Genomic DNA, 25,873 nt, shown 5'->3' with positions numbered 1-25,873 from the left:
GATCTGTGTACGTAAGACAGAGGCAAGTCTGCACATGCTCTCGGAGAGTACTGGAGGACGAGGGACAAATTGGGGATGGGCTGGACTGTCAGTGTGAGCCCACATGTCGTTCTCAGAGAGCCCAGCCCTGGGCTCACCACACACAGGACCACAGAGGCTCCGCAGGGCCGCCTTTGATGTCCCTGCGTCTGATCTCTGTGTGAATCTGTTGTCTCTGCAGGTGTCACGCTCAGCTGTTAGGCTCCACTGGTGTCTGGCTGACTGCTCCATTGTGTTGACAATGACCTGGGACATAAATGCTCCACATTCTAATCCAATTAAATCTGAGCTCTTTGGTGGGGTGGTTTTAAGGCCAGGCTATGAGGTTTGCTCTGACCCTACTGGAGCTCTTTGCATTAGTCTCTGTCCCCACTTCTCTCTGGTGGTAAAATCCAGCTGCCTGTGGCTTAACTTGTGCTCTTATGGAGCTGCCAGCCTCCTCTCATTCTCACCTCCACGGTGGAGCTGCCAGCTGCTTCCCACTACTCACCACCGAAATGCCCACAGTTCTTGAGAGCTCCCTTAGGATTGGACTTCCCTACGCTCTATTCTAAATAAAGTCAGTTGTCATGGAGAGAGCTTCAGAGCTGCCTATCCTTACGGCTTCCTCTCCCCTAGGGAAGATCTCAGACCCACCGTCCAGAGCTGGGGTTGTGGCATGACACCCCCACTTTATGAACAGGATGTTGGGTGGGGATGGCAGCTTCTGGCCTTCTCAGGCTGCCTCTCCTGGGAGGAACCTCCACTTTAGAGGCAAGCTGAAGAGACACTGATGGGGCCTCAGTATTCTCAGCATGCCATGCCTGGGGTAGAGCCCCCCAGCAAATACCAGTGAGGTCTGGCCGGGCGCAGGGAGCCCTGACATCTCAGCTGTTCATGACTAAAATTTAGTCTCTGTAACGTGGAGGTTGGGGTGGAGGGGATGAGAAATCCTGCCCCTCCCAGGGAAATACCGTATCAAGATTCCTTGTCTAGAAAGTGGAGAGACATGGCATCCCCTTGTCTGGGAGCTGGGAGAAGAGGGACACAAATGCACACACATATACACACATGCATACACACACACGTTCCCTGTGTGGGCCTGGCACCCAGGACCCTCCAGATCCTAGAAAAGAACTCATGAATAGGTGAAAATGTGAGGAAAGATTCAAATATGAAACTTGAGTAGACATTCCTCTTATTCCTGGATCCTAAGTTCTTGAACAGGGTGAATGTTGAATGCAGGTTTATTTCCCTTCCTGATGAGGTGAGTGGGGACCGGCACCTGGGTTCCCACCCCCCAGTCCTGTCCACAGCAGTGCGGCAGCTCCACGGCCCCCAGCCCTCAGGACCTCAGTGCAGGGAACTCCAGACTCTCCAAACACACACAGCACAAGGAGCATTTGTCTCAGTCAGAGTCCCAACCTCACCTCGGCCAGAAATGGTGCCCAGGGACTCCCACGCTAATAAATGTTTCTAGAAATAAGTGCACAAAGGACATCAGACTGCTGGACCGGCCCTAGAGACACCTTGCTCCCTGCACCCTCCGTCACTCACAGCCCACGTCCTTTGCTGGATCCTCTTCCCCACCCGCCTTCAATTGATACAAAGCAGGGCACAGGGGTGACACTTAGTGTGCCAGATGGAGGGAACCAGCCCTCTGCCATTGTGAGACTCAGCGACAAAATAAAGGAGTGAGACGAAGAGGAGGAGGTGTGAGACGTCCGGGAAAACCCAGGCAGAGGGAAGGGCAGAACTGGGGCTGGGGTCGGGGTGGGGTTCCCAGATGTCCTGGGGTCCCCACCCTGGTGGACACACACCCTCTCCGATTATTCAATCAAACTCTAACCAGGGCAACAGGATTTCTCAGATGTGATTAAGGTCTCAACTTTACTGGCTCTCAGATAGGGAGATTATCCTGGCGGGCTTACCGATCATATGACTCCCCCCGATAAATCCAAGTCTAGAGGTCAGAGGGGTCAACATGATGTACAGTCTCCTTTGCTGGCTTTGAAGATGGAGGGGGCCATGTAGCCAGGAACATGTGCAGGGCCTCTAGCAGCTAAGAGCAGCCCCACCGACAGCCACAGGAAATGGGGCCCTTAGCCCTTCAATGGGCCTTTGCCACACCCCGTGAGCCTGGGCGAGAACCCCGAGCTCCGGAAGACATCTTGGCTCCAGTCTGGAGAGACCCTGCACTGAGAACCAGCAAACCTGGACCCCAACTCCAGGCTGCAGAGCTGGACTACTTCCAGCCTTGAAGTCTGTGATATTTGTTACCCAGCAGTAGGTGCTGACACAGCATCCCTGTGCGTTCTTCACCCGACACATTCAGCAGCCCCGCTGCAGGTTCAAGGAGGCAAAGAACTGGGTTAGCCGTGCCCTGGTTTTGCCAATGAGCACAGTGAAAGACGAGAGGGCCAAGGGGCTGACAGAGCACGCAAAGGCATGGCCAAGAGTCCACTGACCAGGATTCAGGCTGGGCGGGGGGGAAGGCAGAGAGCCAGAGCTGGACGGAGCTGGCCTGGGGGTCTCTAAAGTTAGCATAGTGAAGAAACTGCACTGTAGAGCTAAGGGGGGTGGTCGGGTGGCCCGGTGCCTGGCCCAGGATTGCAAGGGTCACCACTGTTGGTAAGGATGGGGTCCACAGCCAAGAAGGGCCACTTGACGGCCATGTGCACACAGAAGTAGCCTCTTGGTGGGGGCCCAGCTTCTTATGGGAGCCAGGAAGTGAGGACTCTTGGGGAGGGGAAGGCACACACAGCATGTGCTCCAGAGGCCCTCAAACAGGGAGTGACCAGGGCAAGCCAGGGGCTGGGCTGCACACCCACCAAGGCAGCCACGCCCCCCAGGACATCATCTGAGAAGAGGACCAACATTTTAAAGGTTTGAGATGGTCTGAGACCCGCGAGCACTCTGACCCCGCACCCCGGCCTCCAGAGGCCACGTCATCTGGCAGACGTCCAGCGAAGATGACCAGCGGAGGCTCAGGTAGCGGGAGATGCGCTGGAGTCAGCGTGCGTTCACGTTCAGATCACAGACTTCTGGTCCTCGGCCGAAGCTGCCTCACGAAGCAGAAGTGCCAGGGGTTTCAGATTCTGTCCCTACACTGTGCCCCTACCCGCACCTCTGGGCACCTGGAGGGGACCAGCAGGCTCAGGGGACCACCACATATCTGGGCAGGAAGGGGGCGGGGCCTCTGAAGGACACAGGGACTGCCCTGCCAGGTTCTCTCCACGTCCACTCATAGCCATGGCCCACCTCTGGTCCCCAGCAAGACCATGCTGAAGCCAACAGCCCACATCCAAAAGCCTCGGCCCCAGAACTGGAACATGGACAAGGCCCAGCGAGAGGTCTGCGGACAAAGTGCCCCCACCAGCTGCTCCCAGGTCCCCAGGACCAGGTGGGGGTCTTGGCAAGCCCTAGGCGACCTTGAAATGCTGGAAGGATAGTCTCCCCTCCATCCTCAAAGCGCAGGGTGCCAGTGGGAAGCACAAAACCTCTTCAAGCTGGATGGGTAGATCCCTCCTGCCTGCCCACATTCCCCTGGTATGAAGCTCTCTTTGCCACTCTGAGCTCTGACATTCTGGAGCCTCAGGCACTCCCCATCTGTAAAATGGGCATGGGGGACTTGCCAGTTCTAAGAGGCCAGGTGGGGTCTCTGTGAATTCCCTGAAATAAAACTGGAAACCCCAGAAGTAGCATGACTCTTTACTCAGAGAAAGCACAGACATGGCAGACAGAGCTCAGCCAGAAGGAGAGCGCAGGGGACCCCACCCCGAGGCCATGCTCACAGCGGGGGGCCGTTAGGAAGGAGGCCCACCCAGTTCCAGTCCCTGGTGGTGGCCCCAGAAAGCAGGTCTCAGGCTGTGCTGTGGCTCCTCGGAACCCCCAACCCAACCCTCAGTCTTCCAGATCTCTAGGTGGGCTCCCTACCAAGAGGACTCAAAGCCTGCGAAGCGAGGACCTACAAAAACCCCCTCCCAATCTCTCTTCCCCCAACCCCCAGCGAGGTGGGAATAGGCACACCTTTCCAGGGCGGTGCCGGGGTGGGGCCAGGGCTGGGGGTGGAGTCAGAGTGGGAGGTGGGGCCAGGACTGGGGGTGGGGTCAGGACGGGGGTGGGGTCAGGGCTGGGGGTGGAGTCAGAGTGGGAGGTGGGGCCAGGACCGGGGGTGGGGTCAGGACTGGGCGTTGGGCCAGGGCTGGAGGTGGGGTCAGGGCCAGAGGTGGAGTCAGAGCCAAGGGGTGGAGTCAGGGCTGGGCTGGGGCCAGGGGTAGAGTCAGTTGGGAGGCAGGGTCTGGCCGGGACTGTAGATGGGGCACCACGGGACTCAGTGCTAGGAACCCCGAGGCCCCAGCCCAGCCTGGGACAGCGCGGCGAAGCAGCAGTGACTTGTGCCCAGCACGCAGGCTCCAGCCGCGGCACGTTTTCTTTCACTAGCCCAAAGGCCGCCCAGGCAGGGTGGGGGGCAGCCGAAGAGTGTCCACCGGTCTCCACTTTCTTCCGCTTCTTCAGGCGGGGCCCCTCGGACTCACCGGGCCCTCACACCACCTGGTCGGTGCGTTTGCTGCGCCACACCACCACGCCGGTCATAGCGATGGTCAGCAGGATGGGCACTGCGATGAGCGGGATGAGAATTTCGTCTGGGGGGTCCTGCCAGTGTTGCCTGTCCACGGAGCAGTTCTGGAAGAACCGCCTGTGGACCCCAGCGATGAAGCTCTCCGCCAAGGGGTTGGGCCAGTAGCAGCCCACCACGTTGGTCTCCACCTCGGTGCAGTTGGTGAAGCTCTCATAGTACCTGCGAAGGCAGAGGGCTTGACCGCCTGGCTCCTCTGCCCCTCCTCACTCTGGCCCTGACCGCCGGGAAAGTGGGGGGCAGTCCTGTCTGGCTGCCTGCTCTCATCATGGCCCCAGGCCACAGGGGAAGGCCTCTTGCTATGAGCCCTACTGGGCCTGCTGGGCCAGCAGGGTCCATCTCCCTGGGGTCCTTGCCCAGAGGTTCTCTGGCATGGCGACCCCATGCCCTGCTTCCCACCTCTAGGCCTCAGCCCCGCTTTCATCTGCCCCTGAGCCCCCTCCCCAAAGTGCACAGCCATGTTCTACTCCCCTTCTCAGGCTGCCGCGTCACAAACTCGATTCCCCTCGTGCCCACCCCAGCAGACAATGACCTCTGCACAGAGCCTGGTGTCATCGAGCCCAACTCCTGGCCCTCCCATCTTAAAACAGAGGCAGCAGAGCCCAGCATGGAAACTCTGAGGCCATGAGCTCCCCAAAATACACCTCATGCCCCGTCCTGCATCTCCTATGTCATCCCTGCCTCATCTTGGTCATCCACATCCGTCACCTGCTTCCTATGAGGATGTGAAGTCCCAACGCCCAAGGTCTGGGCCAGCACTTCTCAGGTCTTCCCAGGGGGTACTCTGGGCCTGGCTTCTTTTTCCAAGACCAAGGGATGTGTGGAGTCACAGCCACTTGGACCTGCAAGGCCCTTGTCACCTAAGGCCACTCTATGGGCCCCCCGGGGAGGAGGTCTCTCTGAGGCAGGCCGAGGGCCAGCGGCCTCCCAGTTAAGTCAACCTGCCCTCATTTACCTGGTTTGGGGGGGGGGGTGTGTCCCACCTGTGAGCCCAGCCCCGGCCTGTCTTCCTCTCAGAAGTCACCTCCCGCAGCCCCCATCTGACAGGACACGTGGGATTCCCCCCGCCCCAGGGTCTTCCTGTCTGTGTCAGTCAACCGGAAAGGGCACTCAGCAAACCACCCATGAGGAGCCACGTCCATCCAGCGGGCTGGCTCTGGACGGTCCTTGAAGCCAACCAAGGGCTACAGCTACCAGGACCCAGAGTTCAGCCCCACGGCCAGCTGGCCTGGGATTAGCAGCCCCTGGGGGTGGTGGCCTAGGCTGGCAGCCATTATCCAAGGTGCTCTGGTGAGAGGGCTGGTCAGACACGTGCCAAGGTGCACCAGCTCCACCACTGCCCACACTCTCTTGCAGCTGGCAGAGTGCTACATGCAGGACAGGTATGGGAGCGGGAGAGGCTCCTGCCCCAGATCCCCACAGGCACCAGGCCCTGTGGCCCCCCTCCTCCCTCCGGTGCGGACCCAGGGCGAGTGGCCTGGCCTGAGCAACAGGAAGGAACTGCTTCCTGCAAGGAGCTTCCTGTACAGAACCTCGTCTCTGCCTGGAAAGGTGGTGGGAAACGGGGCGGCTAATCACTCAACCAGGTCTTCGTAGTGCCCACTCCTCCTGGAAGCCCCGGGCAGTTTCCCAGCCCAGACGCTTGGGTTGCTGGTCAGGCACACGTCTGCCCTGCACCCCTCAGCTAACGCAGACAAGGGAGAGCCCCACGAGGCAAAAGAGAGCGGGAAGCAAAGGGTACGGCCTGGAATCTGTGTGCAGAGCCGTGATGTGGCCCCTGGGACATGCTCAGGCTCTGGGACACCTCACCAGGCAGGTCCTCAGGCAAGCCCATCACTCCCCAAGACCCACCGGAGGGGGTCTGCCACCCCAGACAGAGCCTCTAACCGGACACCCTGCCAAACCCCGACCCACCCCAGGGCTCAGTAGGGCTGAAACGAAGCAGATGGAACTTGGGGAAGCCCCACGGTGGACAGCAAGCCTGCAGGGGCTGGGGAGTGGTGTGTGGCCCGAGTGACCCCCATGCACAGAAAACAGCACAGGACAGCAGCTTAGGGGTCAGGATGAAGAATCAACGTCCTTCAATCCCAGCTAGGCCACTGACCATCTTCCTGGCTTTGCCCACATTACTTAGCCTCCGTGAGCCTCAGTTTCCCCGCCTGTAAATGGGGTTCATAATTCTTATCCGATAAGGTGACTGAAAGGACCAAATGAGGTGAAGTGAATACACTCCTGGCAAGTGCCTGGCACATAGTAGGCGCTCGGTGAGGTCTCGGGGTGAGCCCCAAAGGCCAGGAATGGGGCAGAGCTGAGCACAACGCCTGTCTCCGTGGATCAACCTACGGGGCCAGGCACAGAATGCCCACACCTGGTGCTTCCCAAGAACGCTGGGAAGTGGCTCCGAATTTTAATAGCAAACGCTTTCAGGATAAAAGACACAGAAAGGTCGGGCACTCAGGCACATGGCAAGAGTTGTAGAGGCCAACTCCCACATCCCAGCATCCCGCCCTTCCCTGGGCTGGGGAGGCAGAAGGCAGGGACGCACACATTTGCACACACTGCTCGCAAGCCCTGTTAACTCGCCAGCCCAAGTTCAGGCTGGAGATGAAATCAGGGTGTCCTTCACAAGGAAGCTGCTGTTTGTGTGACATCACAGAACCAGGGTCACGACAGGGTCTCTGCTTCCCAAGCGTCCCCTGGTCACCCAGGGCCTCCCCATGTCCTCCCTTCAGTCTGGCTTCCAGAGCAAGAGAAGACGCAGCCATAGGCCAGATGGGAAAGGGGGATGCAGAGGCCGGGAGCGAGGCAAACCGCCCCCGTCAGACTCCCTCTCCCGCCAGGCAAATTTCCCTACTCAGGTGGAAGTCGGCCCCTCTCTCTCCAACTCCCAGACCCCACTCCTGGCTGCCCCCTCTGCTGTCCTCAGGCCCCAGGGCTGGATGTCTGATCTCCTCGCTGAGGCTTTAGCAGATGACAAAGGCACAGGATGGGAAGCGCCCACCTCATCCTCCCTTACCCCTGACCCCTATGTGTCCACTCCAGGCTTGGCGTCCAGGCCAGGCTCAGAGGACAAGAAGAAGCCTGGCCAAGCCCCTTCCCGAGCCCCCAGCCCCCTTTCCCAGCAGACACAGAAATTTCATACCGTTTTGTTCAGCGAACAACTATGTCTGCGAGGGGCCTGCCACTGTCCCCTGGGGAGTTGGGCATGGAAGCCCCTAGAACAGCCACTGGGGGCAGAGAGCACAGGGGCCGGGGTGTTGGAGGGGAACGGGCTGATGCAACTGAGCAAATCCGGGGCTCCCAGGGAGGATGGGGCCTCCAGGCAAGCACGGCTCACAGGACAGTGGGAGTCTGCAGCGGCCGCCAGCAGCGCACCAGGTTGAGATGGCCAGGTGGGAAGTGGAGGAGGGCGGGCACAGCCCGTAGGTGATTTCTGAGGAGGTGAAAGGGCCACCTTGACACTTGATGCTAGGTGTGACCAGAGGAGATCAAAAACCTCAGGAGCTTCTAGAACGTGGGGCTCTCTGTGGTGAGGCACTGCTCCCGCCACACCAGGTAGAAACCAGCGGGGTTCAGTTTCTCTGGGGTCCACTGGTCCTGACTACAAACCCAGCCCTGGCCGGTGCTGTGAAGAAAACCCAAAATGACAATTTCCACCCAGCATGGACCGTGAAGAGAGGCAGGCACGCCAGGGCAGGGCACTAACCCAATTCAGGAAGGACAGTGGGTGTCAGGGTTTCCCAGAGACATGACCTCGCTCAGAGGAATGGGGGACACACAGCCTGGAGTGTCCAGTTTGGAACTGCCAGGGTGGTCCGTGCGGGGAGCGGAGGGCTGTGAGGCTTGGAGTGGACCTCGGAGCATGCGGGGCACAGACGCCGAGGGCAGGATGTGGGCAGGGCAAGGGCGGGGCACGGGCACACGGTCAGCAGGATACAGACGGGCTGTGGGCAGAGGGTAGTCCAGCCACGGGCAGGGCATGGGCAGGGCGTGGGCTGGGCGAGGGCAGGGCATGGGCTGGGCGTGGGCAGGGCATGGGCAAGCCACGGGCAGCGCATGGGCTGGGCGAGGGCAGGGCGAGGGCAGGCCCAGCGCCTGAGCAGGGACACTCACACGATGAACTCCGACAAGTTGCACCACTTCCAGACCTCCACCTTCTTCATCCTTTCAGCAAAGGTCTGACCGCAGTGGGGCAGCATGGCCAGCATGCGCTTCTCATTGCAGCCGCCCACTGGGGGACACTCCCCTAGAGAGGAGACAGCCATAAGCACTGCTGGAATTGCTGGCATGAGCCTTGAAGGGCTCCTGCTGATAACCCTCAAGGCCAGCTGGGGTCTTCCTCCTTCACCTTGACCTCCATGTGACCTGGGGAGGTTGAAGCCAGTGCAGAAAGAGTGACCCACTTGGAGGCATCCAGGAGACAGGACCCAGAGGGCCCGTGGCCTCCCAGGGCGGCATGGGAAGAAGCAGGTAAGAGGACAGCAGGCAGAGGGACAGGGGTCCCGGGAGTGGAGAGGCTGACGGCTGACGGAGTCCGGGCTGGGTGGGGGCAGGGAGCAGGGGCGACCACTGCACCTCGAGGGTGAGGGCACCCGCAGCATGTCCCAGGAAGGGTTCTGCGAGTCTGATGACAGTCCCAGGCCTCTGGGCAGCGACAGAGGCCCCTTGACAGTAAGGACTGCCCACCCTGTCAAAGCCACCCCCTTGAACTCCAGGAGGCCAGGGGCTGAGGGCTGCAGGGTCCAGCAACAGCGGCCAGGCCTTTGAACACTCTTGGGGTCTGGCAGGACCCCTGCCCCAGGATTTCTCATCACTCTTCCTGAACTCTGCCCCTAACACTTCCTGTGCCCTCCACCCCCAGAGAACACCCTCCTCCCACTGGGAACACCCGCCTGTCTGACCCTCAGGACCCGTCCCCCCCCCTCCAGGCATCCGATTTCCAGGGGTCAGTTCCCCCCCTCGTAATATTCCCTCTCGTGACCCCCAGCTTTGGCTCCCATCATATAATCAAGAGAAAGCCCTGCTGTGCATGTCCTGGAGTACATATGTTGTATTGATATATGTATGTGTGTGCATCTATGTGTGTGTGTGTATCTTTGTGTACGCTGCCCTGCCATGTGTGTCTTAGTGTGTGTGTGTTGTGTTCACATCTGTGTGTGTTGTGTGTGTAGGTATATCTGCCCTGCCATGTGTATCCTGACGTATGTATGTGTGTATGTATATATGTGTACTGCCCTGCCGTGTGTGTCCTGGTGTGTGTATGTGTGTTGTGTGTATATGTATGTCTGTGTGGTATGTGTGTTTGTACATGTGTGTGTCTATGTGCACGCTGCCCTACTGTGTGTATCTGGTGTATATGTGCCTTTGTGGGACTCACAACTTCACAACTTACAATAATCTTACAATAATGAAGACAGTGTGGTACTGGCATGAGGGTAGACATATAGATCAATGGAATAAAATTGAGAGTGCAAGAATCAACCTTCATTTTAGAATAAAATTATTTTCTATAAATGTACCAAGACAATTCACCAGGGAAAGAATAGTCTTTTCAACAAATGGTGCTGGAACTACTGTATATACACAGGCAAGAGAATAAAATTAGACCCTTTCCTCACAATTTACACAAAAATTAACTCAAAACATATAAGAGAGCTAAATGTAAGAGCTAAACTATAAAAATTCTTAGGATAAAAGGAGAAAGTCTTTGTGTCCTTGTATAAGACAAAGTCTTCTTAAATATGACACCAAAAGCACAAACAACAAAAGAAAAAGACAGAAAGTGAACTATATCAAAATTTTTAACTTTTGTGCTTCAAAAGACACCATCAAGAGAGTAAAAGACAACCCACCGAATGAAAGAAAATGTATGAAAATCGTATTTCTGATAAGGGGCTTGTATCTAGAATAGATAAAGAACCCTTATGACTCTATAAAAAGAGAGCAATGACCCATTTAAAAATAGGCAAAGGATCTGAACAAACATTTCTCCAAAAATATACACAAATGACCAATAAGCACATGAGAAGATAATGAACATCATTAGCCATCAGGGAAATGCAAGTCAAAACCATAATCAGATATCACTTCACACCCCCCAAGATAGCTATTATCAAAAAGATCTAACAGAGGTGGGGGGAGGGGAGGGGAGGAAAAAAAAAAATATCTAACAAATGTTGGTGAAGGTGTGGAGAAATTTGAACCCTCATATGCTGCTGGTAGAAACGTAAAATGATGCAGCCACATTGAAAACTAGTTTCCTGGCAGTTTCTCAAAATGTTAAAAATACAATGACTATATGACCCCACAATCACACTACTAGAGGTAGTAGTGTACTTTCTTTCCATAAAAGAATGAAGTACTGACACGTGCTACAACTTGGATAAACCTTGAAAACATTATGTTAAGTGAAAGATGCTGGTCACAAAATACCACATATTGTATGATTCCATTTAATGAAGTCTGCAGAATAGCCAAATCTATAGAGGCAGAGTACAGACTAGATCACTTAAGGCCGAGGGGGTTGGTGGAATGGGTCATCACTGCTAGTGAGCATGGAATTTATTTAGGAGTGATGAAATGTTCTCAACCGGATGGTGGTGATAGTTGCAAAACTCTGTAAATATACTAAAAAACATTGAACTATATACTTTAAATGGGTGAATGTGTGGTATGTGAGTTATATCTCAAAAAAGCTTTTTTAAAAAATAAAAGGTTTTTCAAACATTCAAAAGTTGAAAGAAGGTATTACAAGCACACTCAAACTTCAAGTAATATGTAAGAATTTCCTTTAGGGAGAAGGAAAATAATATCAGAAGTAAATATTGATCTTCACAAAGGAATGAAGAGCACCAGAAATTGTAACTCTAGGAGTAAATATATAAAGTTTTTTTCTCAATATTTAAATCTTTTAAAAGATAACTGACTGTGAAAACAAAAACAATAACGTACTGTGGGGACTTCCCTGGTGGCGCAGTGGTTGAGAATCCACCTGCCAGTGCAGGGGACACGGGTTCAATCCCTGGTCCGGGAAGATTCCACATACCGCGGAGCAACTAAGCCCGTGAACCACAACTACTGAAGCCCACGCACCTAGAGCCCGTGCTCCACAACAAGAGAAGCCACCGCAATGAGAAGCCCGCGCACCGCAATGAAGAGTGCCCCCGCTCGCTGCAACTAGAGAAAGGCCGCATGCAGCAACGAAGACCCAAAGCAGCAAAAAATAAATAAATAAATTTATTTAATAAATAAATAAATAAATAATGTATTGTGGATTTACAACTTAAGTTTAAATAAAATGTATGATAGTGATAATATAAAGGGCAAAAATGGAAGGTTCTTGTGCTATACGTGAATTGATATAATATCATTTAAGAGACTGAGTCAGGGTGACCACGTGAGGTGTCTGACTTGGCCGCACACCAGACTCACCCAGGCCACAGCCCGGGCCCTGAGACACGGACCAAGAATCGGTGTTTGTTAAACTGCCCCTACGCCCACATGATTCCAATGTGCTGTCAGAGCTGAGAACAAGTGGGAAGAGCAATGCTTGCTCACAGTTACGTGCACACAGGCACGTGGAGATCTTGTGCAATGAAGATTCTAACCCCGCAGGCCTGGGGCACCAAGATGCTAATCTCTGACAAGCTCCAGGTGGGTGATGCGAGACCCAGGCCCACACTCTGCAGAGTAAGAGACAGAAAATGGGAGCGCTGAAACCAAGAGTCAGAGGGGAGTCAGACAGCCCCGTGGCTCTGCTCCCCAGCCCAGACACACTTACTCTCCTCTCTGAGGCTCAGTTTCCCTATCTGGAAATGGGGCCGCGACACCTGACGTGACACCTCCTTGCCCAGCTTCCCTCCACTTCAGTACTGACCAATGTCCACTGAGTGCCCTGTCCTAAGTGTGGTCCAGCTCGCCGAGCCCTGCAACAGCCCGACAAGACAGTGCCACTGTGACCGGGGAAAGTCATCGACCTGCTCAGTAACACGGTAGGGGGCCAAACCCAGGTGCAGCCCTGGGTCCAGGGCCGTGCAGGCCCGCAGTTAGTGACTTTAGGGAACGCAGGCTCTCAGGCTGAGGTGGAGGCAGACGATGAGAAGGCAGCCTATGCTCCTTTCTCCCACTGGCTGCCCTGTTCCAAAGGCATCTTTTCCCCGCAGCTCGCTGACAGGCTCCCCACCACAGGCTCTGAAAGTCCACCTGATGTTCTCTACATCCAGCCCTTGTACCCATTCCTGGGCCTGGTCTTGTCATCCCCTGACAGTATCCTCTCAGTATCCTTCATGGCTGTCCTGGGCTCCACCTTCCTCCCACATGGGCACGGGCCCGGCAAGTCTCACACTGTTCGCCCCTGCTGGCTGCTGCCACTCCTCCCAGCCATGGCCCGACTGGACCTGGCCCGTCTAGACCACCTGGACCACCATCTAGACCCAACTGAACCTGGATCCATGGACCTGGATGACCTGGACTTTAATCCTCTGGACCTGGACCCCCTGGACCCCTTGGGCCTTGAATACCTGGACCCTGGACCTCCTAGATGCCCCCTGGACCTTGAATACCTGGACCCCCTGGACCTCTTGGACCCCTTGGACCTGGACCCCTGGACCCCTGGACCTGGAACACCTAGACATCCTCAGTCTGACCCAATGGCCACCTGTCGGATCACTGAGACCCAGCCCAGGGCTTTCTCCTCCTCCCCTCCCACTTCTCCCCACCACTGGAGCCCCTTCCTCTTCTTCCTTCCTGCTTCCTCATGGACAGAATCTCCATGAACCCAGAATCTCCATGTGTCCCAGAATTGCCACATACCCAGCACCACAGGGGCCTGGCCAGGGCAGGTTGAGAATGTGTCATCAAGGACCACGTGACATCCTAAGGCAGGTTTCCTGGGATAACTTCTCCCACCCATGGAGGCAGGCGGGGGATGCTGTGAGGATGCACAGGGCAGGCACCATGGGACACCTGTCTGATCAACCACAGGTGCCCTCCGTGAGGGGGTGGGGAGACTGGTAATTACGGCACCATTTCTTTTTTTTTTTTTTTTTTTTTAATTTTATTTTTGCTGTGTTGGGTCTTCGTTTCTGTGCGAGGGCTTTCCCTAGTTGTGGCAAGCGGGGGCCACTCTTCATCGCGGTGCGCGGGCCTCTCACTATCGTGGCCTCTCTTGTTGCGGAGCACACGCTCCAGACGCGCAGGCTCAGTAGTTGTGGCTCACGGGCCTAGTTGCTCCGTGGCGTGTGGGATGCTCCCAGACCAGGGCTCGAACCCGTGTCTGCTGCATTAGCAGGCAGATTCTCAACCACTGCGCCACCAGGGAAGCCCATGGCACCATTTCTGACGCACAGGCTTCAGGGGCTCCCAGCCAAACCCAGCAACCTGCCCTGTGTTATAACAGTGAGGTAAACACGCAGATTCCTGACAACACCAAGAAAGTGTGTTGCTGCCACCCACTCAAGCTACCAGCTGCATTAGTAAAGTTCTCGGGAATTAAGTTGAAATAGAAAACCATTTCAGTTGGTTCCATCAGGGAAACAAAGAAAATGCACTGTGTTCCTTTTGTCTAGGGGACTTCCAGACTCTGGGAGATGATAAACAGCCAAACAGATGCATTTCCAAGAGAAAGGCCTTTTATGGCCAGTCACTTGGAAATGAAATACAGGAGCTCTCGTTCTCTTGTGCAAATCAGCATCGAGCAGACTCGGCAGGCTCTGCAGCGATGGGCCATGGTCACTAGGGCTGTGGGAGGGTGTGGTTTCTGAAAGGTTCTGCCCCCAGTCCCTGCAGTCTGAGGAGTTCCCTCCCCACCCTGGACCTCAGTTTCTGTACCTATACGATGAATAGGGACGTCAGAGGACCTTCAAACACCTCTCGGCTAACCACCTCCTTGGAATCACTGCGTCACTGGGCTACTTGATATCCCGCCACTGCCTCTGGGCTCACTTGAGTCCACAGAATCCAATGTGACAGGAGGTGGCTCAACAGCAGGACAACATTACTCCCACCAGTGACAAAAACAGTGACAGTGACATGTTCATACACATACACACTGGCATGGGCACTCTGTCTGGGGGTGCTGTGAGCCGCTGGTAGCCACAGCTGCTAGCAAACTCAAGTGCCCACAGAATGTGTGCCAGGCACTGATGGGAGCTTCCCATACACACAACCCTTTCATTCCACACTCTTGGTCCCTGCACATCGTTATGGGGACTGAACTCACTGAATCCAAATGGCAATCACAACAGCCCTTTATAGGTTGCTATTCCTGCATCCACACTAGAGTGGGGGAAACTGAAGCTAAGGGCCAGTAAGTAAGTGTCTCATAATCTTGGGGTTAAGCTGCTGCAAATGTAGGCCCCCAGAATTCACACCCAGACCCAAGGGGCTGGTCAAGGGCTAGGCATGAAACCGAGCAGTAGGCCTTGGGTTAATTAGTAGAAGTTCAACCAAAAGTGAAAAAGGATGGGGGGAGCACCTTTTTAAACTCAAGTAAGTAAATTTAACTTAGTCCAACTATTATTTTTGGTTTTACACTGGCCAGGTGAATTGCCATGACACACGATGTCCTGATTCCCTATCTTTCCATTTGTGTGTTGTTTGTTGTTAAAAAGAGGGAACCTCATTTGGGTAAGTCGAGGGAACTGTTGGACTTCACCCTTCTGTTCTTGTGCTACAAGAGTTGAATTTTGTTCTTTGTGTGTATCTTTGCATTTGTCTTGGGCATAAGTGTGACTTCTATGGGAAACAAAATCTGTTTCCTGAATGCAACACCTCAGGGTGCATCCTGCAGAAGTGGACCACTTCCAGTTGCAAAGCAATGAAATGTAAACAGACGATTATCCTTTGTAATACAACCTGACCATGATACTCCCTAGATTCAGGGGGATAAATTTGCCCTTTAATGGGTCCCTAAACTACGCTACTATTATGCGTTAGAGCTATTTCACAACAGAGAGGAAAAATGGGATAAGATTTATAAACTAATAAGTTTCGTATTGAAATAAATACCTGATTCATGAATAAGTTTTAAAATGAAGGTATGGGACTTCCCAGTGGTGCAGTGGTTAAGAATCTGCCTGCCAATTCAGGGGACACGGGTTCCATCCCTGGTCCAGGAAGATCCCAGATGCCACGGAGCAAATAAGCCCGTGTGCCACAACTACTGAGCCCACCTGCCACAACTACTGAAGCCCACACACCTAGAGCCCGTGCTCCACAACAAGAGAAGCCACCGCAATGAGAAGCCCACGCACCACAATGAAGAATAGCCCCCACTCGCCGCAACTAGGGAAGCCTGCACACAGCAACAAAGACCCAACGCAACCATAAATAAATAAATATATATATAATTTAATTTAATGAAGCTATGAGATCTCTGCCTATCTGGATATATGTATGTCTATGTATACATTATAATTATATGTCTTTATCTTTGGATAGTATTACCAAAACTAATTTGTAAATGAGCGCTACTTAATTGGCTTAAAGAAAAGTAAGTGCTTACAAATCAAACATTTCTAAATACAACAAAAAACTAACCAAAATGAATTTCAGGTTCATGTGATCTGGGGAATATTCAGTATTAAATTAATATCCAGCATTAAAGTTAGTTTAAGTGTAGTTAATACAGACATGTCTTTAGAGTCATCAATGTTAAGTATGATAATTTTATTGTACCTAGGTTTACTGAAAGTCAGTAAATTCATATTATATCTACTGAAAAACTTGTCAACAAGAAAATTAATTTTGTATGATGATACTGTCGTAAGTAAAAAAAAATAGAGATAAGTGGTATAGAAGCTCTTAGGTGAACTCTTTAGAAGTAATTATGTTTTAGTCTTTCCAGATTCTTAGTAACTTGAAACTTTCGAGTTTTTCTGAATTAAGTTAAATGATAAACATTTCTTGAAGGTCTAGGTCATTTTTAAGATAAAGTACTGGAACATTGATTGCTAGACAAGTCTATCTTCTTTTGTCTTACGAGAGAAAAAAAAAACTAAAGATGTTTGGGTTTATTAGACACACATCTTGAACCACTTTAAAGAGAAATTATGCTATAAAAACGTATTTTTTAAAAAATGTTTTTAGAGGTTAGAGAACATGTTTATAAGTTTGCCAATCAGAAAACGTTGGTATAACAAACAGTTCAGTTAGTTGGCTTTTGGTTTTTGCTGGCGATTAAGGTTTTTAAGGGTTAAAAATTCTAATAAATATGCGATTAAACTATTAAAAATAATAAGGAAATCATTTCAGAATGTAAAGAAAATACGTTGTCAGCAAGAGAAGGATGGAGATATTTTTGTTAAAGAAAAAGGGAAAATAATTTTGTCCTAGAGCTCATTGTTTCTAGATGGGAAAAAATAAGGGACAAACTTATATAGATACAGAAAGTTGTAGAAGGTTTATGGAAAAGGAACCTTAAGAAAAGAGTTTTGTGCATGGTCAGGACTGATTGAGATTAGATTGAATTTAAAAGCAAACTAATACAGGACTAGAGTTTGTTTTTCTCTCTCTGTTAAGAGAACAAAGTTTTCCTGGAATATTGAGCGGCTTTGATAACAGACTGTAAGTTTCTTTCTCTAGCTAACTTTGAGTTTCCCAAAGGGCCCCTGAGCCATCTCAGAAAGACATATTAAACTAATTAAGATTATTTGGTCTATTAAACTACATGGAAAACATTATATGAAAGCATTTCTCTAATAAAGTTGTCACAGAGTATAACTACTCGTGACATGTATCACTGCTTGCTTTAAGTCTACTGCTTGGAGCACGTGCAATGTTTGTGTGACAATTTGATATAATTGATAAGATGTATAACCTATCAAATGTTTCCCTGTCAACATACCTTTGTAGCTGTTTGTTATGTCTGATTAGTTTTCCCCCAACATGGATAACTAGGCAAACATACAAACAAAAAGTAGGAGTAGCACCAAGGGACATGATAGACCCAGGGCAGGGCAGGCAGCAAACACAATCAAGGGACAGATACTTTGATCATCAGTGCTTTCTACTGAAAGATTTGCAATCAAAAGGGGGAAATGACGGAAGAAATTTTCACATATTGAGGTATAGGGAAGTCTTTCTGGTTTACATGATTTAACTCAAATTTTATGCTAATTTAAAACAGCCTGTTTGTGGTTTATTAAACATACATTGTATGTCTGCTTTAACCATTAAGGGAAAAAATACATTTGGAGAATAGTACAAACACGCATTTTGATTATTATCCTCATTGTAATATATCTACTAATTTTCAAACGTTTGTCTAGGTGCTATGACAAAGCAATCAAAGAGGGAAGTAATGTTTTCATAATACAAAATACTGATGCTAAGCTTGGAAATAGGGACTATTTCCAACTCTGTGTCCAATTCCCCAAATTGAGGCAGGACTAGGCCTCGTTTCACCAGGAAGTAACCAGAGTGATCATCACCCCATTCCCTCAAAGATTTGGGAAAAGTTAAAAAAAGAAACAGAACCAAAACCAAGTTCCTCTGCTAAGTTTATGATTAACCTTTCTATCCAAAACTTTCTTCCCTTTCATATTCTGCACCTCTTCCTCCTCAGGATTGGAAAATATCAAAGAAAAGGGGGGACTGAAACCAAGCAGGACTCTGCAAGGACCCTCTCAGGTACAGAAGCCCTTCTGGGTCCCCTGTTTCTTGTTTGTAGCAAAAAGCTTTAGTCTCCTAGGGGCCTCCCCTGAGTCACAAAAGCCTGGCTCAAGAATAAATGATTGAAAGGATGTAGACATGTAGTGACAAAAATAGCAGTTAGGCCTAGAGAATGGTAACAGGTTAAAGAGTAAATCGGCCATAGAGCAGTCACAGAATCTTTATTCCCTCCCTGAAGAAGACAGATGACAGTGTCCGATGCATACTCCTGGGTTGTTTTGTACATACTTGATAAAAACCGCCACCAGAGGGGAAAAGCTACCTGCGTGATGATCAGACTGTCGCCATGACACAAGCGGCTCCATCTGTTCTGCACGCAGTCTCCTGCACGTCCTGGAAGCTTTCCTTTAAAAGCTCCTGCCCTCTGATTGGCAACGCGGAGTTGGTTTGGGGGATGCTAGTCTGCCATCTTCCCAGGTTCCTGGATTCCTGAATAAAGCATCTCTTTCCCCCCACCAACTCCTGTCTGTCGAACATTGACTTCTGAGCAGTGAGCAGCCCAAGCTGAGGTCAGTTTTGGCTCCGGGTGGGAACAGACACGGAGGCAGAGGCCCAGCTGAGCGGACTTCTGCTTGACCTCACTACCCCAGGGCCCTGCACAGCAGCAACTGCTTCTGAATTAGGGTTTGTAATTTTCAAAGAAGCACCTTCCCTGATGGGCCCCTATGGTCAAGAGGAACCGGCCCCCCCTGTCGCCCTGCGCCCTGGGAAGCCAGGCCCCCCACTTGGCACAGCTCAGAGGCAGCTCAGGGACAGCAGGGTGTCAGGATCCAGAGCATAGAGAGCCGGCAGCCCTGAAACCCTCCTTCAAGATGCAGCAGCCTCCAGGGCTGATATGGCCCCCATCCCACCTATGACATAGCAGCACGTGACCAAGAGCAGGTTTGCCTCTCCCTGCATCTCCCTGACGCAGTCAGGAGCCAGTTCCTGAGGCCCTCACTCTGACCAGACCAGCACCGGGCTGTGTCTGCTGAGAGGCTGGCCCGGTCCCCACCCCGGCTGGGGAGCCTGAGCCCAGGCTCCATGGAAGGGGGACACTGGGACCAACAAGACAAGACAAGGTGGCCTCCAGAACCGTGCCAACGTGAGCCCAAGATTATTAACACAGAAGATTTCTGCACAGGGTCTGCCTTTGGGCCTTCTCAACTCCATGCTACAGGCGGGTGAGGAGAACCTCAGCTTCCCTCATAGTGAAGCAAAAGATTCCTCTTCCATTACAAGGACCAAAATCTCCATTCAAGAGCTTTGTATTTGAAGGTTGCTGAAAAGCCACATCAGTGCACTCCTGATTTCTGGAAGCCACCAATCACCCTTTCCTTCAACACAAAACCCAGCTAACCCTAGGGCTCTAAGCCCAGAATATGAAATGAAGTCACACTTTCTCCACCCCAGGCATCTCCAGTGGAAGGGTAACCTAGAGTTCAAGATGCCGATGGGCCTATGCAGCCTTTTCCAAATTTCACGTCATCAAAGCTGACAATGGGGCTTCCCTGGTGGCGCAGTGGTTGAGAGTCCGCCTGCCAATGCAGGGGACACGGGTTCGTGCCCCAGTCCGGGAAGATCCCACATGCCACGGAGCGGCTGTGCCCATGAGCCGTGGCCGCTGAGCCTGCGCGTCCGGAGCCTGTGCTCCGCAACGGGAGAGACCACAACAGTGAGAGGCCCGCGTACCGCAAAAAAAAAAAAAGCAGACAATGATATTTCAAATAAGCCCAATTTTGCATCTTACAGCCAGGGAGACTGAGACCAGTGAGAGCAAGGGAGCATCCCAAAGGACCCAGGGGACAGTGGCCCCCACGGACAGGGCCTGAGACCCTTGAACCCCAGGCCAGGGCTCCCTCCTCCCAGAGCTGGCCAGGCTCAGACCCTGCTCTGCAACTCCCAGTCTCAGCAAGTCTCTCCCACCGAAGCCCTCCCCAAACACGCATACCCTATTACTTGTTCTTGGATGATTTCTTTAGAACGATTTTTCAAAACAACCTTTTCATTCAATCCATTCCCAATTTGTGAGCAATGTGTTCTCCCAGGAGTTGTGTTTTCTTGCTGGAGAAGGGATCTGAGAGGGGAAGCCTCGGAAAGCCGCCCCCTGCCCCCTCCAGCCAGTCTCTCCAGACACACGCACACACACTCACACTGAAACATTGTCCTCGGAAGGACAGGCACAGCAGGGAAGATCTAGCACTCCCAGTTCTGGATTCCTCTCATCCACACCCCTGCGCCTGGTGTGAACGCAGGAGCCCCGGGACGAGGAGCGCACTATCTCACAGGGAGGAGGGAGACGGACATGCTCGCCGCCGCTGCTCGCTCGGGGTGTCGCGCTGGCATGGCGTCCCCAGCTCCAGGGCAGCGAGGCCGGGGACATCGCAGCTGGGAGGGGCAGGCCCAGGCCGAGTCTGCGGCTGGCGATGCAGAGCCCGCAGGAGACCCTGCACCTTCCTTCCTAGTCCGGTCCGTCGCCATCGGCTTGGAGAGAGCCTGGGGACCGCACCCGGTCACCCCTCGCCCCTCCGGAGCGGGGCGCGCCAGACTCGCCCAGGTCGGTGCAGGGGAGGAGGTGCAGCCAGGTGCGGTTGCAGGAAGGCAAAGGCCGCGCGGATCCCACAGCCCCAGGGGCGGTTGGGCCCCCGGTGCCGGACCGAGCGTCCCCTTACCGCAGAGCAGCAGCAGCAGCGGCAGTAGCGGGAAAAGGTGCGGGCGCCGCCGCGCTCTTGTCTCCATGGCTGACCAGCTGTGGCGCGCGGTCCAGCTGTGTGGCGCACAATCCAGCTGCGGCGCGCGGTACAGCTGAGTCCCGGCTGGGGGCGCTAGGGGCGCCCGGGGGCGGAGCCCAGGCGGGGATGGGGCCGCAAAAAGCCCGCCCCCAGGAGGTGCCTTCCCCCAGGATGTGCTCTGCGCCCCTTAGGATGCGCCTCCCTCCCACCCAGGTGCCCTCCCTCAGGTCGTGCTCCCCCAGGACGTGCTCCCCCTCAGGACGCTTCCTCCCCCAGGACGCTCCCATCCCTAGGACGAGTACCCTAAGGACGCGCCCTATAGCCCAAAATATGTCTTCCCTCACTGGACGGTCCTTCCCCCAGGACGGATCCCCTCCCCAGCGCAAGCCCCCTTCCTGCAGCCCTGGGGGCGCGGCCCACCGCAAGTGAGAGCCTGGAAGGCTCCGCGCCCGGCTGGGCTGCGGGGCAAGATGAGGGGCAGGTGAGAGCAGCCTGCCAAGGAGCGGGCAGGATCCTGCGGATGCACCCACCCTCACCCCAGCCCAAAGAAGAGCTGGGCATGGTGTCTGGAGAAGGACTGCTCTGCGTCTCTGTGCCATGATAGACCGGGCAGGGCAGCGCCCCTGGGGAGAGAGCTGGCTGAGAGTGGGGATATCTCTGTGTGAGGGTGCGGAGAGGAGCCCTCAGGGTGGAGCGCAAATGATCCCCGAACTCTTACTGGCCTCAGGCCCCCAGGATACTTTCCTGGGGCCTTGTCTGTGCCAGGAGCCTTTGCACCCCTCTGGACTAGAGCGGGTGGGGCCATACACGCGTGCACCCGGCTGCACTCCCGCACACACCCCACTGCCCACGGCTAGAACCGCGTCCTCAGGCCCTGGTCCTGCCCTGTGCCCTCTGGAGGCCTCAGGGGACAAGACGAGGGCCAGGAGAGTGACTGGGTACCCCTAAGGACCTGACCTAGAGGAGTGTCATGGGCTCCGAGGGGAGGGAGGGAGGGACCGGGGATTCTCCAACCATGGATCACTTCACCTGGCTTGGTCACCTCTGTCATTCTCAGCCCCTAGCATAGACTCTGGCCCCATGGACAGCTGGTCACATTGTCACTGATGGGGACCCCTGTGCCCTACGGTGCCCCCAGTCCACAACCCCCCCAGCACGTGCTGGTCTGAGGGCTCAAGAAGTCGGGTCAGGAAGATGGGGGTCCCCTCAGGGATTGGTTGCTCTCAGCCTGGGCCCTTCCCAAGTCAGAGGGATGGAGCAAGTGGGCTCCCCACCTGGACAAGGGCTCCGCCTCTCTGAGTGGTGGAAGATGGGTAATACCCCCACCCTGAAGTCCAGGTCCTGCGAGGGAGGGTTGGGTAGAGGGATTCTAGTACAGGCATCGCAAAACAACTACCTTGCAAGAGCTGAACTGACCTTTCTTGCATGAGGAAGTCCACTTAATAAGGGATTGAAGCTTTCTGTGCTTTTTCTGATTACAAACAGAATTATTTCAAGGGAGAATTCAAGCTAGTTAAAATTGACCAGCCATCCTGCCTGCCTCTGCCCTAGGTGGTGGCAAGCACAGATGCAGGGGCGACTCAGCACCTGTGACCCAGGCCTTCCACGCGTTCAGCGGGGGCTGAAGTCTCAGCCAGTGTTTCCTGCCAGCTGCCCTATCTCAGATGCCCTGCACAAAGGGAGACAAGCCAAGAGCACGGCCCAGGTGTCCACCAGTGTCCCAGGAGGCCACAGACTCACAGAGGCCTGCACCACTCCATGAGAGAGGCTAGGCCAGACCTCGCAGGCGATCATACACAGCTAGCAGGCTGGAATGGGGGAGATGGGCCAGATGCGGGGGGCAGATCAGACAGCACCCTGGAGCCTGCCCCAGCCTGGGGCTGTGGCTCCACACTGACCGGTACTAGGGAACGAGCACCCTGGGAGGCAGGGCGCTGGATGAAGCTGCTCCCCTGTCTGCGATGCCTTCCCCTCCCCCATCCCATAGACTCGGGTCCCTGCACCCCACTTCCATGGAGCTCCTCCGTGCCCCAGGGCAAACTCCCGAGGCCTACAGGCTGCCCACGCATCCCCGTTAGAGGGAGTGCCTGAGAGGCAGGGCCCTGGCTTCCGTTCCCCGTGCACAGTGCCGTGGCCCGCACAGGGCACGTGGTCTGCTGGCGCAGGTGGTTTCAGGCAGGTAGTGAGAAGGGGGTTAGGAGAGTCCCAGAGGGGCCATCGTGCTGGGACCCCACGCTGCTGCTCCCACATTCATCCTGTCCTGGCACCCGCTGGGCACACTGGACCCCCCGGTGCAGAGCTGTCTCCCCTGCTGAGAGCCGGCTGCTTCTCTTCTCTCCAGAGAGGTCATCAGAGACGCTTCAAAGGTCATCAGAGGCTCTTGGCTGCCCCTCCCCCCACCAGATCCAGGCTGGCATTAGTGGTTGCTATGGTCTGTGGATCACAGAAGAAGGGACGTTCTGGGAACTCCAGGGCCAGAACTTAAGAGGTGGGCAGCTCTGGCTTGTTGCTGTGCAGAGCTGCTTTTTCACGGACAAGGAGAAGCCGTGTGGGTGGCCCTGGGGTGAGAGGTCACCTCGACATTCCTCCAGCTGCACTGAGGTCCTGGCTGAGTCGCGGCCAGCCTCCCCCAGGACGCTGAGGAAGGACACGTGTTTGCTGTACATGCCACTAGGTCTGGGGGCAGGGGTGTGAGGGCGTGATGTTCCCCGGAAGACAGGAGGGGCTCTCCCTGTGGAAAGATGAGCTTGAGAGGGGAAGGTGGGACGGTGCAGGCTGGGTAAGGGGACACCCTGGACAGGTGGGTGAGGGTCAGTGCTCATGACAGTGGGTGCTGCCCTAGGATGATGCTGTTTGATCCACAAGCAATCTGCCCTTAAGAGGGGGACAGGCTGTAGTCTGGATCCCTCCAGGGATGGAAGCCCCTACTCACAAAACAGCCAGCTCCTCTGGGCCAAGCTGATGACGTTTGGGAGGCCAGCTGCAGCCCTCGGGCCTCAGGGCAGAGAGAACAGGCCAGGCCCAGGGGATTCCCTGAGCTCACAGGCTAGAACCGTCTCCTCCCCACATGGATGGATCCAGAAACCCACCTGAGGGTCTCCCAGCCAGCCCTCCTCCTGTTCCCCTGAAGCCCCAGCTGCCCTCGGTTCAGCTCACACACCCTTGAGAACAGGTCCAATCAGCTTTTATAGGAACCCGCCCCAAGCTCGAAAACCCTCAGGGAGCTTCGAGTTTTCCATCTGAAGCTGAAGGGGATAACTGCCCTGCCTCATTCTCAGGTCAGAGGTGAGGATTGAGGTCAAAGAGGCTTCTCTGTGCTGAGATTCATAGGCACTGGGGGATGGAGGTGGAGATGGTGGAGGTGGAGGTGCTGGAGGTGAGGATGGTGGAGGTGGACATGGTGGAGATGGCGATGGAGATGGTGGCGATGGAGATGGCAGAGCTGGAGATGGTGCAGATGGTGGTGGAGGTAGAGATAGAGATGGTGGGGGTGGAGATGGTGATGGTGGAGCTGGAGATGGTGCAGACGGTGGTGGAGGTAGAGATAGAGATGGTGGGGGTGGAGACGGTACAGTGGAGATGGAGGTGGAGATGGGGAGGACCCAGATGGCCATGACAGGCCCAGAGTAGCCATCATGCCTGTCGGCCTCGTCTGGCTCCTCCTTGCGGCACAGCCACTCTGAGCAGGTGGCTTCTGCATTGGGAAGGCAAGGCCATCAGACCCCACCTTCTCCAGCAGGCCTGCAGGCAGCTCCCTGAGGGTCCTCTCCTCACCCCTGCCTGGCCACGGGCCACCAGATGGGAAAATAGCAGCTGTGTTGATTGAGGAGGGGACCCTGCAGAGTCCAGGGACCCATGCCAGGTCCTCTGGGAAACACAGGCACTGGACGAGCACGAGGCCCTCCCCTGTGGTTCACGGTAGGCTCAGGCCCCGTGGAGTAAGCTGAGCCCTGAAGGGTGAGCCCAAGTGGTCTTACTCCCCTGCGAGTGGCCTGGCAGCCAGTGCCACCCAGAGACCAGCTCAGACGATGTCATGGGGTGGGGAGAATCCCTGCCCCTAGGGGAGAGGACAGGGCTCACTGCTGGATCCCACAGGGGCTGCTCCCCATCTGTACTGCCGGGCCCCAGGGTCTGAGACCCCAGAGAGGAAGCAGCCGCTCCTGCACCTGCATCTTCTCACGTGTGACACGGGGACGCTCGGTTCCCACGCCCACGTATGATGCGCCCAGGCAGCGCCTGGCCCCTGACTCACTCCTCCTGAGGGTGCGGCCCCCTGCCGCCGGGGTCTGCTGACCAGGCATCCCTAAAGCTGCGGTCCTGCGTTCCTTCGTAGGCCACCCAGTCTCCGTTCACAGTCCTCTATATCAAACTCTCCCATGCCAATTACTGTGTGGCTTCTCTATCCTGATCCAGCCCTGACTGACACAGTATTCTCATGATATTTATTCAATAATTTTTCTTGTAATGGCTTTAGGAGCAAATTCTCTCGACAGTAAAGGAGCTTCTTCTCTAAGTGGAGGGTTTGTGAGCAAATGGGATCAGAGAACACGGGGCGTATCGGCTCCACGCATCTCGCCCAGGAGCCAGCATGAGAGGAGCCGAGGCTCCTTCTGGGAGACTCCCCTCAAAACCCAGACGGTGGGAGACTTGCCTGGACAGGCCGGCGGAGCGGGGCAGGTGCACGGGTACTTGGCGCCCCCTGCCGGTGAAACATTGTCTCTCCATCCTCAGTGAAGCGCCAGACGTGACCCCCGCAAGTGATGCGGCAGAGGGTCTGTATACAAAGTAGGGGCGGCAGGGAGATCCCCCTCGGCCGGCCGGGAGAGGGACCTGA

At 54.5% G+C, this 25,873-nt stretch overlaps 1 protein-coding gene across 2 annotated transcripts in view; it reads right to left on the bottom strand.

Moving 5' to 3' along the window:
- Positions 1–3,724: 3,724 nt before the first annotated feature.
- The window catches only part of RAMP3 (receptor activity modifying protein 3), a 52,771-nt gene continuing 30,622 nt past the window's right edge, over positions 3,725–25,873 (bottom strand). Inside the window, exons 1-3 of one of the 2 annotated variants that reach the window (XM_089917879.1) lie at positions 9,550–9,604; positions 8,771–8,903; positions 3,725–4,819 (exon numbers count right to left, since the gene is read on the bottom strand). In XM_089917879.1, the coding sequence (XP_089774005.1) occupies positions 4,564–4,819; positions 8,771–8,903; positions 9,550–9,589 (429 nt within the window). In that variant the 5' untranslated portion in view covers positions 9,590–9,604 and the 3' untranslated portion in view covers positions 3,725–4,563. Of the gene's footprint in view, positions 4,820–8,770; positions 8,904–9,549; positions 9,605–25,873 lie in introns of those variants that run through there. The other variant, XM_089917878.1, reaches the window with a different exon arrangement.

This window comes from Delphinapterus leucas, chromosome 9 (genome assembly GCF_059928025.1).
Source record: "Delphinapterus leucas isolate spDelLeu-1000000601 "Yukka" chromosome 9, BTC_Dleu_Yukka2, whole genome shotgun sequence".
NCBI classification, from domain to species: Eukaryota; Metazoa; Chordata; class Mammalia; order Artiodactyla; family Monodontidae; genus Delphinapterus; species Delphinapterus leucas.
The sequence above is the reverse complement of the archived record's forward strand: the minus strand, read 5'-3'. Positions and strand labels throughout refer to the sequence as shown.